This window comes from Festucalex cinctus, chromosome 17, assembly GCF_051991245.1.
Source record: "Festucalex cinctus isolate MCC-2025b chromosome 17, RoL_Fcin_1.0, whole genome shotgun sequence".
Taxonomy (NCBI): Eukaryota; Metazoa; Chordata; class Actinopteri; order Syngnathiformes; family Syngnathidae; genus Festucalex; species Festucalex cinctus.
Window position 1 is genome coordinate 9,140,224 of NC_135427.1, and position 14,067 is coordinate 9,154,290.

A 14,067-nucleotide genomic window follows, 5' to 3' on the forward strand; every position below is an offset into this window, starting at 1 on the left:
AGACTGAAGAGTAAAAAAAAAAGTATCTGACACGTTCAATGGTATTGATGAACCAATGAAATGAAAGGTGTGATATCCAAGAGGGACTTCCAGAAGGCGATGGAGAACCACAAGCACTACACTCAGTCTGAGACCGAGTTTCTGCTCTCCTGTGCTGAAACTGATGAAAACGAACTCTTGGACTACGAGGAATTTGTGGAGCGCTTTCATGAACCAGCAAAGGTAATAAAACTTCTTGTGTGTCATTTACATTGGGATGTGTTTACCTAACAAAGGTGGTTCACACATCAATGACTATTTGATGTATTATGTCGAATTGTTTTTAAGACATAGATATGCAAAGTCAAATTGCAAAGCTTCTGAGTGCTGTATTTGTCCAGGTAGACCGTGGCAGTGTACATTTAGTGGCTTATTTGTATGCTGCAAAATATCAGCAAAGTCTATTGGCAGTGGATAAATTGATACTTTATTAATTAAGTAGGAGAGAACTAAGTATTTCTGACTGGATGTGTTGAAAGAGAAGCTTCGATTATCATCTCCTGTCAATTGTATGGTCTTTTTTTCCACTGTGATACAAACATCAATTTATGAAGTATTCGTACTGCCTCGAATGTTAAAATACTAACTGAAAAAAAAGAAGCTTTCGCTCGCCTGCTCTGGTCCGTGTAGTGAGCAACGTTTCCGCTGCTGTCATTTGAAGGACATTGGCTTCAACGTGGCCGTGTTGTTGACCAACCTGTCAGAGCACATGCCTCACGACAAGCGGCTGCACACCTTCCTGGAGCTCGCAGAGAGTGTTCTCAACTACTTCCAACCCTACTTGGGTCGGATTGAGATCATGGGCAGCGCCAAGCGTATTGAGAGGGTCTACTTTGAGATCAGCGAGTCCAGCCGAACACAGTGGGAGAAACCTCAGGTCAGATTTTCATTCGTGGTCGAGTTAGTTAGCTTTGTCAAGTCTCACTATTCGTCTCTTCAACTTTAGGTGAAAGAATCCAAGCGCCAGTTCATCTTTGATGTGGTCAATGAAGGAGGCGAGAAGGAAAAGATGGAATTGTTTGTGAATTTCTGCGAGGACACCATCTTTGAAATGCAACTGGCAGCGCAGATGTCAGACGCTGGCGAGCGCTCTGCTGCGAAAGACGACAACGAGCAAGAGAGGCCAGATGTGGAAAAGCCGCAAAAGAGCAGCTTCTTTTCCGTCGCCATGGTCCGCATGGCACTAATTGCGCTGCGCTTCAACGTGATCCTGTTGATTAAGGTCAGACTCGTCAATTCTGGGGGACGGCCACCGTACATTACCAACAATTTCAAAACAATTACAATTGCAAATGAAATGCGGGGATACGTATCGCCTTGAAGTTCAAGTATTGGGATACATATGTATTGTATCGTAGCATGAAACGTATCATATATTGAGGTTGTTGACAGTACCTGTATACTGTATATCGGTTCTCGACCAAATCGTTTTTTGACCAGAAAATTGTACGTCTCAGAACTCGTCCAAACTGAAAAAAGCTGAGCGTACCATGTGACTGGATTATGGATTATGATCATCACAGTGTGCACTTGCTGAATTTTCCAAGTTTCATCCTGAAAACCGCAGCATCGAAAAACAAGCTTCCACTTTCCATCTCCATTTTTCAGGTGCTGTCCATGAAGAGTTTGAAGAAGCAGATGAAGAAGATAAAGAGTATGACATCGAAAGACATGGTGACCACCCTGGTTTCGTTCTACTGGTCTGTGCTGCAGGGCCTCCTTCACATGGCATTCAGTGTGCTTCGAGGATTTTGCAGAATTTTCTACAATAATCTATTTGCAGGCAATCTGGTTGATGGCGCCAAGAGCATCAAGGTATATCGTCCACATCGAGTATCCATCATCAACAGTCTGAAGGAAGAAAAAAACAAACAAACAAAAAGTTCCCCTGCCACACTCCTCAGGTGTCCGATCTGCTGGCGAACATCCCTGAGCCGACTCCTGATGGAGTCCGATTGGAGGGAGAGGACAAAGAGAGGAAATCATCTGACAGGAGCGCCGCAAAGGAGGACCTGGCGTACTTGGCTGTCAATGTCAGTGAAAGTGAGCTGTTGTCAGACATTTTCGGCCTGGACCTGCGGAGGGAGGGAGGACAATATAAAATCAGTCCCCACAACCCCAATGCCAGCCTGACCGAAATGCTCAATTCCCCACTTCCTTCTCCGCCGCCTTGTGCTGCCTCAGCAGCGCCTCCTACTGAGCTCAGGCAAATGCGTCAGGTAAGGAGAGCAAAAAGAGAAGACTTCGAACCGATAATAGTCCCCATTTCTGTCACAGGGCTCTTCCTTGGAGGAGAAGAAGGAAGCAACACCAGAGAATGCATGTGAAACGGGTCAAAAGTAAGTAGCAAACAAATATTTGATTGTGTTATTATCCTGGTGATACTCGTGGTCCGTTCACTCCCTGTCTGTCGAGAATGGATGATTGTGTGAATTGAACGCAAGTTTTATTTGAATGCCTTTTAAATTGTGTGTTTGGAACGGTATTATTATCTATGATCACCTTATTGGATGCCATTCATGATTTAATTTCTCACATGATGAATTGGCGGGAACTACATAAAACTACAGTATTTGTCGACAAATAATTCCACATAAGTAGCCTACAATAAAAGTCCCCTCCCCCCATAAATTGCATAAATGATGCATTCATTACAAAACAAGCTAGTACGACAGCAAACAAAGCATGCAACTGTTTCACAGTGTGGACGTTTTGACACCGCGTTTACTTTTCAGGAGTGAACATGAAGAGAAGCAGGAGAGAAATGAAAAGATGAAGTCAAAAGTGAAAAGACGTAAGATCTCAAAGGATGAACCTGATTTACAGGAGTCGGCAGTCTCAAAGAAGATCACCGCCTACCAGCGGAAAGTCTTGGTACATACAGATTTTCTTTCTCGACCCCACACACACACACACACACACACACTTTTGTTTGTCAGCAGGTTTAATAATTAGTCATGTGTGTCTGTGATCTTTCCAATTCTTTTGTTTTTCCCACAGAACTATTTTGCAAGGAACTTTTACAACATGAGGATGTTGGCTCTATTAGTTGCATTTGCCATAAACTTCATTCTCCTATTCTACAAGGTAATTGTACACATATGTAAACAGAAAAGCACTTCATTTTTTTTTATGATTTGTGTAAACTTATGGAGAACTAGACGTGCAATTTCTGGAGAAATTGCGTGTGAAAGCTGAAAACATGAAATATCATGAATGTTACATAATTAGACAATGATAATTATACAAAATTGTAGTTTTACTCAAATCAGCTCCAACTGAGATCCGGTATAATGCGTTTGCTTAAGCAATGAGCTAATTGACTTGTGAAAAACCATGAAACGATGCATATTTATATATTGAATAATGTGGAATAATCAGGACTCTAAATTAGCATCAAATGCGGGTTAAAATTCATTTTGGCGGGTGGTCATAAATATTTACCAGCCTATTTGGCTGGTAATGCAATGCCGCTTTTCAACTCAACTTTATTTATAAAGCGCTTTAAGAACAGGCATTGCCGTATAATAATAATAAAATCAAATAAAAAAAAAACAATTCAATCAATCAATAAATCAGGTTATTACACCAGAGATAGAATTAATAATAAAAATAAAATAAATGACTTGTAGAAACAAGCTCTTTATTCTTTTTGTTCAGCCAATATGGATTATAGTCATTATTCTATGAATTGATATACTTGAATTGTTCTATTCAGGTTTCCACATCGTCATCAGTGGCGGAGGAAGCGAACGGCCAACCTGACGGCACCGTTCAGTGGGATCCACCGAGCGACGAGCCTGCGCTGGAGATGCAAGACGCGCTCATGGATGACCTCGGACAGCCCTTGAAGTTGGCGATGGTCCATTTTGTCTTGGAGGAGGGCAGCGGTTACATGGAGCCCACATTGCGGATCTTGGCCATCCTGCACACTGTCATCTCTTTCTTCTGCATCATCGGATATTACTGTCTCAAGGTAGACTCGTTGCTCTTATTAACAAACGATACCACAAAGTCCATCCATACGTTCTCCAAACTACTTATGAGGGTCGTGTGCATGCTGGAGCCTATCCCAGCTGTCTTGATGTCTGGCGGTAGTTGGGATGCATCTTGAACTGCTCACCGGCAAATTGCAGCCATCGTTGATCGCTGATGAACATCCAACCTACTCAATCCTCGATCACGTTCGCACCCATCGCTAATAAGCACATTTCAGTCTTCACCAAAGTTCTGACCTTCCTGATCCAACAGGTCTCATCAAAAGCAGGCATTTATTTCTCAGATAACATACACATATTAGTTGATTTTTTTTTTATTTTTTTTCTCACATCCATCTCAACAATATTTGGTTTGATCAAGTTCACTGGACTTTGTTTTACGACACACATCTGCTTTGGGGGGATTTGTTTCTTCATTGGGTAAAAACACGAAATACGTAAGCCAAAGTCACATCACACAAATGAAACTGTGACTGTATGTTAAACACATTGATTGAAAATTCTAATTGTGTATTAGGCAGCTTGAATGAATGACTTTTCACTTAACAACATCAAATGTGCATTTGTAAAGTCATTTGTAAATTTGTAAAGTTTCATTTCGACACTGATCTGGACGACTACTGAAAAAGTTTCCCTTTTGTGTGTGAATGGACCACCGATAACTGTGCATATGTCAAATGTGTCATGCAGGTTCCCTTGGTCATATTTAAGCGCGAAAAGGAGGTAGCCAGGAAGCTGGAGTTTGACGGCCTTTACATAACGGAGCAGCCGTCTGAGGATGACATCAAAGGACAGTGGGACAGACTCGTCATTAACACACAGTAAGTAGATTTGTCACCTTTTTTTTTGAAATGAAGTACAGTATTGCGTTTGGGTGTGCCAATTTATCCGGTCGTCTTCAAACTTGTGTGAAGACGTAAAAAGCTTTTTTATTTCGTCGCACGCTGTTGCCGTGTTTGCAAAGGCCAAAAATTCATCCTAACCAAGCATTCCCGGTTGTACGTTCCACCGGGAGCTCGGAAAATGTGTGAGCATATGTAACAGCTGACGTGTTTGGGTGCCATATGCTAAACCTGACAGGAAGTCCTCCAGGGGCGGGGCATCACATTTTGTGTTCCAAATTTGCTCGCCATAGAGGAAAACGTCCAAATATTGTCCGCTTTGTCGCCTTTTTGCAATGGGTGACCACGCCAAGGGCAAAAAAAGCCTCAGATAAGTTAGCTCTTATAATTATTTTTCATATCTCAATTGATGCTTTGACTTTTGCTTTATCATTTTTAGGTCTTTCCCGAACAACTACTGGGATAAGTTTGTGAAGCGAAAGGTCGGTTATATATTTGGTGTTTAATCTGGAACATTCCACGAAAAATGTGTCGATGAAATGTGCCAATAGAATCGTATTCTGCTTTTCCACAGGTGATGGACAAATATGGAGAATTTTATGGTCATGACCGGATCAGCGAACTTCTGGGATTGGACAAGGCCGCGCTGGACTTCAGTGATGCTCATAAAAAGAGGAAGCCCAGAAAAGACAGTTACTTGGCTTCTGTGTGAGGAAAACTGCACTTGTTATCGTTTACAAAATGACGTTTGACCTCCTTCACAGTCATTTCATTTATCAGAGTTTGTAGAAAAGGTTCTCATTTGTTTGTACAACCGAAAACACGAAAAGCTCATCTTGCTGCAGCTCTGCAGAGTCACGGAAGGTCCATAAATCTGTGATTGACCAGACGAGACAAATGAGGTGCTGAAGCGCATGCGAGCCGGAAAGTCGGGACAGGTTATGTCCGTCACGTTTAAATCAGTAAAAATAAATATCGGAGTCTCAATGACAGATTTCTATGCATAGGGAAGCGATCAGGCGCATCACTACTAACTAATGGGTGTTAATGAGGGCCTGTTAACGTGGTGACGTCACATCTGTCCCAACATGGCGATGAGCATTAAAAAAAAAAAAATACCCAGTGGAATTATTTTAGCAAATACAAGACTAGATAAAAAAAAAAAAATGACATTATTTGTCTATCAATACCTCAAAAGAAGGTACACTTCAAACCCTTAATTTCACAAATTTGTCACATGCCAAGAGCTATTTGCAGACACAAACGAGGGAGGCGTAACAAGCCAGGCAAGACCAATAACCAACAGAACATAAATACGAGGTGGTGGGATGGACTGGCTGAACTCTTGACAGATCGACAGAGAAGTAGAGCATTAAAACGCTGATTTCTAGAGACGAACTAGACTAGTAGAATATTAATAGAATTTAATAGTTTTTTTTTTCTTTTTTTTTTCTTTTTTTTTTTTCTTTTTTTTTTTTCTTTTTTTTTTTTCTAAAGAGCACATTCTTTGATTTGATCAACAGGCTGAACTCCATTGATGTCAAATACCAGATCTGGAAGCTGGGAGTGGTTTTCACTGACAATGTAAGCAACAGGCAGCGACAAAGGTTAACAGATTTCTGCTATTTATTGGAAAGGGACCATCGAGAATGATTTCCGGACTGTTTTAAAGGAATGCTGGTCCACCATGTAGCATATTTTATTTATATTTGTAAAAGGACTGAAAATATTTGATTTATTGCCATTTTTTTATTCTTGCGGAAATCTGAATTGTGTCACTTGAAGCATTCAGTATGAACTTAGCATCAATAGCTAAAATGTACATGCTTGATCATTCTGAGCTTCTGAATTTATGCTAAAACGTGCTAAAGTACACTTGATTCTAAAATACCTTTTTCGACAAGTTGTGTAAACCCAAGTTGAGTTGTCCGATTATTGTCTGATTTGTGTGCCGTTGGGCAGTCGTTCCTGTATCTGGCCTGGTATATGACGATGTCCATCCTGGGCCACTACAACAACTTTTTCTTTGCTGCGCATCTGCTTGACATCGCAATGGGTTTCAAGACCCTGCGGACCATCCTGTCCTCAGTCACGCACAACGGCAAACAGGTCTGCTGCTTTGAGCCTCTCGTTTTTTAAGCGCTCGATGCATCTTCGTCTCGTTGTGACCTGCCCCCTTTATAATACATATTTTGCGTGTGACTGTATTTCCTTGCAGTTAGTGTTAACAGTTGGCCTGTTAGCAGTGGTGGTGTATCTGTACACCGTCGTGGCCTTCAACTTCTTCAGAAAGTTCTACAACAAAAGTGAAGATGGAGAATTACCCGACATGAAATGTGATGACATGTTGACAGTGAGTATTAAAAGGATTTGACTTGGATATTTCCCAAAGGCTCATATAATTCATCTTGTAATGCTATTAAGTCCAAAAAAATACGGTGCGGGAGAATTGCTAAGAAAACTATTATTCCGCATGACGTGTCCGTGCTCTTCTTTACTCGCTGCTGTTCACGGTTCCTCACGGCAGCTTTGAGCCGCAGTCTGTTGTTAACTTGAAAAGGCAAAGCAACTTGTGAGTAAAGTTGCCATTTATGGATTGAAAGTGGCGGGAATTGACTTTTACAGCGTTCCCCCTCGAGCAACTGGCTTTTGTCTGTATTTTGTATCTATTTCAAATACAGCACATCACACTAATCAAAGTTGAACTCTGGTTCTATAAAACAGTTTGCATTTGTGAAGTTTTTATGTGTGTCAATTAGGGGTGTTAAAAAAATCGATTCGGCGATATATCGCGATACTACATCGCGCGATTCTCGAATCGATTCAATAATCGGCAGAATCGATTTTTTTTTTTTTTTTTTTTTTTTTTTTTTTTTTTTTTTAGGATTCACACCTTAAGCATGGAAGAATGTTATATGAAAGGAACATTAAGCCTTAATATTTTATTTTAATGCTGTTCAAACATGAAACAGATTACAACCTCTATAAGACTGAAATTTCAGATAAATAAATAATACATTTTCATATAAATCTTACACTCTACAAGCTTACTGATTATTATTTTCTAAATTTGAATGAAAAAAAATCGCAACAATCGACTTATAAATTCGTATCGGGATTAATCGGTATCGAATCGAATCGTGACCTGTGAATCGTGATACGAATCGAATCGTCAGGTACTAGGCAATTCACACCCCTAGTGTCAATGTATTTTTGTTTTTTATAACACTGCACAAGCAATATATAGTCAACAAAACAATCATTCTGTATTAAGTTAATGTCTGTTAATATATTTTATATGTTGTCTGTTTCATTTGAAAGAAAATGTCAAAAACAAGTCCATTTTTATTCTCAATGTAAACTGTGGCAATAGCCAGATTGATAATTGTGATTGACTGGAGAGTTCTCCACAATATCAATCACGATGATTTGCTTGGGAAAGGCGGAAATACTTCGAGGTGATTGGATGATGCGGCATCTTGTTCATGTTTGTTTTGACAAATTACGGCAACAGATGCAAACGGTGTATTCGGTCTTTTTCTTGGGGGGGAAAAAAAAAATCTTTACCAGACAAAAATGCACGAAGCGCCGCTGTTCAAAATTGTGAGTAATTCTGCAAGAACAGAATTAATTGCAGCGTCCGTTCCTCGATGTTCGATTAGTTTGTTTCCCACGCAGTCGGCACTTCCTGGTTTCGTTACGGAGGCATGCCCCGCCCCCAAACACAATGTCAATTTGTGATTGGTCCGAACCAATATCGGATCGGTGCAAATCAACGTACAAGATGTATTTTCGGGAGTTTGCCAAATGGCCGATCGCACCCGATGAAGGGAGAGCGATTTTTTTAAAGTAATCCTACAACTCCGGGCGTCCGTCTTCCGTAAACATCATGAAAACCTCCTACAGAACTACGAGATCTCCCAAGACGGGACATAAGAGAATTTCACCTCAGAAGTGAAATAAAAACATCGACCATCCGAAGTTGTACTTTATTGAAATATCGCTTCTATTTTTGCAAAAAACTGTCATGGAAATGCAGTTTGTGTGTCATTATAAGACATTAGATGCCCTGGAAATGTTCCAAAAGAAATAGACTGAAGAGTAGTTGAAGTGGATAAAGAGTGAAATAGAGCTGCAATTGCTGCCAAAGCATGTGAAAGAAATACTATATAAGGGCTCGACAGTGTGTATGTGTGTTTTGTAATGATGGGAGGGGGGGCTTTCTGTGACCCGCAAATTTCCAAACTAATCCCCCATCACAGCCAGCCACCCGTAGCATTCCATCGAGCTCTATTTATTCCTATTAAGGATTTTGGGGGGCAGCCGTCGCCTTTTCTACACAAAGGGGACAGACTGAGTGGCATGAAAAGATGGACAGAAGCACGTGTGGCGCTGCAAGGGGACGTTTGCTTTCCTCACCACACATTTTTGAGAATTCATCACTTGCTGAGATGACAGCCATCTGTGTTGATTTTGTTGACATCTTTTTACTTTGGAGCAATCTTGCTGCTGCCTGTACCTGGATCAAATTCATCCAAATCACTTTACATCCCATGCACCACAATTTAGACCTGCTCCGAGCAGCTTTCTGTCCTATTGTAGTGTTTTGTTTTATTATGACGATGATAATAATGATGATGATGATGACGGATGGTTGATTGCGAAACACTTTGTGTTGCATTTCCATGGGTGAATGATGCTATACAAATAAATAATTTCTTAATGTAGAACCACTACTTGAAATATTTGATCTGCTTCAGTCTATGGAGTTAAAAAAAAATGGAAGAAGAACCAATTTAAAGTTTTATATATATATATATATATATATATATATATATATATATTAGAGGTGTGAATTGCCTCGTACCTGACGATTCGATTCGTATCACGATTCACAGGTCACAATTCGATACCTATTAATCCCGATACGAATTTATAAGTCGATTGTTGCGATTTTTTTCATTCAAATTTAGAAAATACTAATCAGTAAGCTTGTAGAGTGTAAGATTTATATGAAAATGTATTATTTATTTATCTGAAATTTCAGTCATAGAGGTTGTAATCTGTTTCATGTTTGAACAGTATTAAAATAAAATATTAAGGCTTAAAGTTCAGTTCATATAACATTCTTCCATGCTCAAGGTGTGAATCCTAAAAAAAAAAAAAACAAAAAAAAAAAAACGATTCTGCCGATTATTGAATCGATTGGAGAATCGCGCGATGTAGTATCGCGATATATCGCCGAATCGATTTTTTTTAACACACCTAATATATATATATATTTAAATATATATATTTTATTTTTTTTCAGCAGCAAGAAATGCTTTTTTAAAATCAAGTTTATGAATTTATTATATTAGTATAATTTAATAAAGGACCACCTTTTAAATCAAGCAAGTAACATCCACTTTCCTGCACTCTTTCCCCATTTTGTTTGTTTTGTTTTAAATTGCCAGTGCTACATGTTCCACATGTATGTCGGAGTGCGAGCAGGAGGAGGCATCGGTGACCAGATCGAAGACCCAGCAGGAGACGAATATGAGATCTATCGCATCATATTTGACATCACCTTCTTCTTCTTTGTCATTGTCATCCTTCTGGCAATCATCCAAGGTGAGCCATGCAGTTTTTACGGCTTTTTAGTGTTACGATGTTATTGGCTTTTTATCTCCGCCTTTCCAAGTCAATACAATTCAGTTGACTTGATGACTCAAAGGCATCCAAAAATCTTCACCTGCCACCAGTTTAGTTTTATTGGTCTCAGTCACATCATTGTTATTTTGCTATATTTACTTCATCTAAAAAAAACACAAAAACAAAAACAAATGAAAGGTCGACTGAATCAAGCTGATGTTTTCGTGTGTCGTCTTGAAAATAGGTTTAATCATTGACGCTTTTGGAGAATTGCGGGATCAGCAAGAACAAGTGAAAGAAGACATGGAGGTAATCAAACGTCATATACATTGGAAAAGAAACTCGAGGCACGTCAGACGGTTATTGAACTTTGAATTGATTCTCTTGCAGACAAAATGTTTTATCTGCGGAATAGGCAACGACTACTTTGACACGGTGCCGCATGGCTTTGAAACACACACGCTGCAGGAGCACAACTTGGCCAATTACTTGTGAGTACATCCGACATTTGTCTGAATTACTGGTGTTGATCAGTGTTTATTTTGTGGGTGATGCATTTTTGGGGAAAACTCACATTTATGTTTCCTTGCGCTGAGAAAATAAAAATGTTGAGACACCGTTTTATGATGAGAAAACGAGGGTGATATACATATATAATGATGCTTATAGCCTCACTGTCCAAAGTGCCCTTTTGTATGGGAAAGCAGAGCTTGGAATTCTTTGCATGTGTGACGTGTATTTTTGTTTCAGATTCTTTGTGATGTATCTTATCAACAAAGATGAAACAGAGCACACAGGCCAGGTAAACAACAAATTTCACACGCTATGTGTTTATATTGCATATATATATACATACATATACATATAAAATGGGTGTCAAAATTATCGCATTATCTTGTTAACTTAAATTGCCCTTAACGATGCAAAAAATCTTTAACATTCGATTAACGACCATTGGCTGTATCAAATGAAAAAAAACAACAACCGCGGCCGTACGGACACCGCAAGGATAGAACGCATTCAAGTCTGTGTGTCAATTCACACCAGCTGCGATGCGGAAGGTTTCTGCAAGCGTTGTATTTTTTTTTCCGGACGTGCATGCGGATTTTCCATGAAGCTGAAGAAATTACACGAGCCGGAAAGCAATTTGGGCGTCTCGCATCAAGATAAATCCGGTATAAATCAGTTTTTGTTTTTTTTGTTTATTTGTTTTTTTTGTGAGGGAAGCTAACTAGCTACATGGCATGTCATGAGTCGGACATTTAAGACAAAAAAATATGAGCTCAGAATGAATTAAACATGACAGAATAACACTATTTAAACACAAAAGGTACTTACCCATGGTAGAATAGCCATGACAGAAGTCCCAGAAATAATGTGGATACACGGTTGTCATCACGTGAACTCGACTCTCCGGCGTGATCTCGTGGTCTTGCGAGTGCAGATTTCCGGACACGCGATGCACGCGGTGTGAAATGCCGTACGGAAAACGCACCGCGTCCTTTCCGCAGTCGGTGTGAATTGGCCTTAACAGCAGACCGGCCTCAGCGGCATCCGAGGACTTAACAAAATAAAAGGTCGTGAAAAGGAGTCACGATAACGCAAATTCGCAGTAATGAATGAAATATATTTGTGGGGCCTGGCGTCAAGTTGTATTTGACGATTTGAAGATTTGTTCGCAGTGGAGATGTGAAAATACAAGTTAGCCAACACGGTGAGGGAGGCAAAACTCTGCTTTGCAGAGAAACGGCAACAACCGCTTTTGTGCAGGGAAGCTCTCGTCCATTTGAAAGCGAAATCCCCTCAGGCAACTGACAACCTTCAACTTGCAAATGAGTTTCTACTGGAGGTTTGAGAAAGCGAGGTTTCCTCCATCCCTCTTCATCCGCCCCCAACGGCCTCAATCACGATCCCCGTCTTCTCGTGGGCCCCTTTACCTCCCTTTGCCTCCCCCCTCGTCCCTCACATGAATCACGTCACTTAAAGTGGGAGCCCTCCTGAAAAGCCGCGTAAATTTCGACTGCCAATGGCTATGATGATTATAGCTACATCGTTAGAAAAACATTTTTTTTTTTCCCATCACAAATGAAAGAAAAAGCATTTTGTTGAATCAGCCCCAGTGTGAATATAAAGCACTTCCTTTTGTCCGTCTGTCTGTCCGACTTGAAGGAATCTTATGTATGGAAGATGTACCAGGAGCGTTGCTGGGAGTTCTTCCCCGCTGGAGATTGTTTCCGCAAACAGTATGAAGATCAACTCAACTGACGTGGACGGAGTTGTGTCCAATCTGGTGGTTCCTGACCGCAGTATTCTGCATCCTTATTTTGAGTAGCATGTGTTGGCGACACCAACAGGATTCCAGCAACCGACGCTCCCTTTCACAAGACGCCAACCACACTGACTGACTTTCTCATCCAAGATCTTCCGACTCTGCCTCGGACTGCAGCACACTCATTTTGGAATATTTTGTGTACGTGGAAATGATCGGATCGTATCATGTCAAATCAAAGTGTTGACGTGCGACTGACATCTTCAGATGAGTTATTTTCTTGTATTTGACGTATAACACTAACGAGCATTAAAAAAAATGAAACGGAAGCGAAGGGGGTGAACTGAGGAGTGTGACTTCTTGTGCCTAATCGCACGTACTCGATGGCGGTACAGGTCGTGGACACGGCAACGCCGAAACTTGCTGCAATATCACTTTCAAGATCTGCTTTTGTTACCACTGTGGGGGAAAAAAATAAAATAAAAATGTGACCTCGCTGAATTTTGCCTGCAAACGCAGTAGGAAGACGATGTGCCTGAAGCTGAATACTTTTGTAATATTGAACAATTAAGAGCATTTGAATGATTTGGAGTGGAACTTCCAGATATGATCACGGTGTCCACAATCTGCACATGCCAATATCGCGTGTGCGCGCGTGTGCGTGCTGTAAACTTGCCTGCGACTTGATGTTGAATGACGAGTTGGAATTCAACTGAATGGTCCTTCTGCTTGCTCCTTTAATTTGCTTTCTTTTTAAGGCTACACAAATAAATTCAGTAATAAATGAATCAGTGGTGATGTTTGAATGGAGGATTGATGTCCTGTAAGTGTTGAATTATTTCAATATTATTGTCTGACTCCTTTCTGGGCTGAAAATATTTTTTGCCTGTCAAATTTGGTTCACATTTTCAACAGATGTTCAGCGCACCGGCATCGAGACCAAATCTATTTGTTCAACCGCTAAGCACTAATTAGGCTACTGTAAAATAGTCCTGCACGTGTTTTGACTTGCTTTTTTTTATTCTGGCTGATATGTGTCTTGATCTTCCAGTTTTTGCTTGAACTTTCCAGCACATTCCCAGCAGAAGATATTGGAATCTCAAAACAATTTGCTATCTTCTTATAGGCTTCTCCTCAGCATCGCAAACTCCCCAGTAAGGAAAATAAATAACTTTTGGCTCGTCCTAAAAGTTGCTAAAATACATCATGGCCTGATTTGCATGATTGCAATTTGCGTGGGCTCCAGGTGGAGGAGTAAAACCGTCACTTGGCGTCGGTTCATGTT

At 40.3% G+C, this 14,067-nt stretch overlaps 1 protein-coding gene across 1 annotated transcript in view; it reads left to right on the forward strand.

The window, feature by feature from the left end:
• Positions 1-13,570, forward strand: part of ryr2a (ryanodine receptor 2a (cardiac)) — a 63,507-nt gene extending 49,937 nt beyond the window's left edge. The window contains exons 95-114 of the mRNA XM_077503090.1: positions 68-222; positions 701-916; positions 986-1,261; positions 1,648-1,854; positions 1,944-2,258; positions 2,317-2,378; positions 2,775-2,913; positions 3,040-3,126; positions 3,758-4,015; positions 4,728-4,858; positions 5,319-5,361; positions 5,454-5,587; positions 6,403-6,463; positions 6,842-6,988; positions 7,098-7,232; positions 10,336-10,492; positions 10,758-10,822; positions 10,904-11,004; positions 11,264-11,315; positions 12,683-13,570. Coding sequence (XP_077359216.1) covers positions 68-222; positions 701-916; positions 986-1,261; positions 1,648-1,854; positions 1,944-2,258; positions 2,317-2,378; positions 2,775-2,913; positions 3,040-3,126; positions 3,758-4,015; positions 4,728-4,858; positions 5,319-5,361; positions 5,454-5,587; positions 6,403-6,463; positions 6,842-6,988; positions 7,098-7,232; positions 10,336-10,492; positions 10,758-10,822; positions 10,904-11,004; positions 11,264-11,315; positions 12,683-12,778 — 2,837 coding nt within the window. The 3' untranslated portion in view covers positions 12,779-13,570. The remainder of the gene's footprint in view (positions 1-67; positions 223-700; positions 917-985; positions 1,262-1,647; positions 1,855-1,943; positions 2,259-2,316; positions 2,379-2,774; positions 2,914-3,039; positions 3,127-3,757; positions 4,016-4,727; positions 4,859-5,318; positions 5,362-5,453; positions 5,588-6,402; positions 6,464-6,841; positions 6,989-7,097; positions 7,233-10,335; positions 10,493-10,757; positions 10,823-10,903; positions 11,005-11,263; positions 11,316-12,682) is intronic.
• Positions 13,571-14,067: the final 497 nt, after the last annotated feature.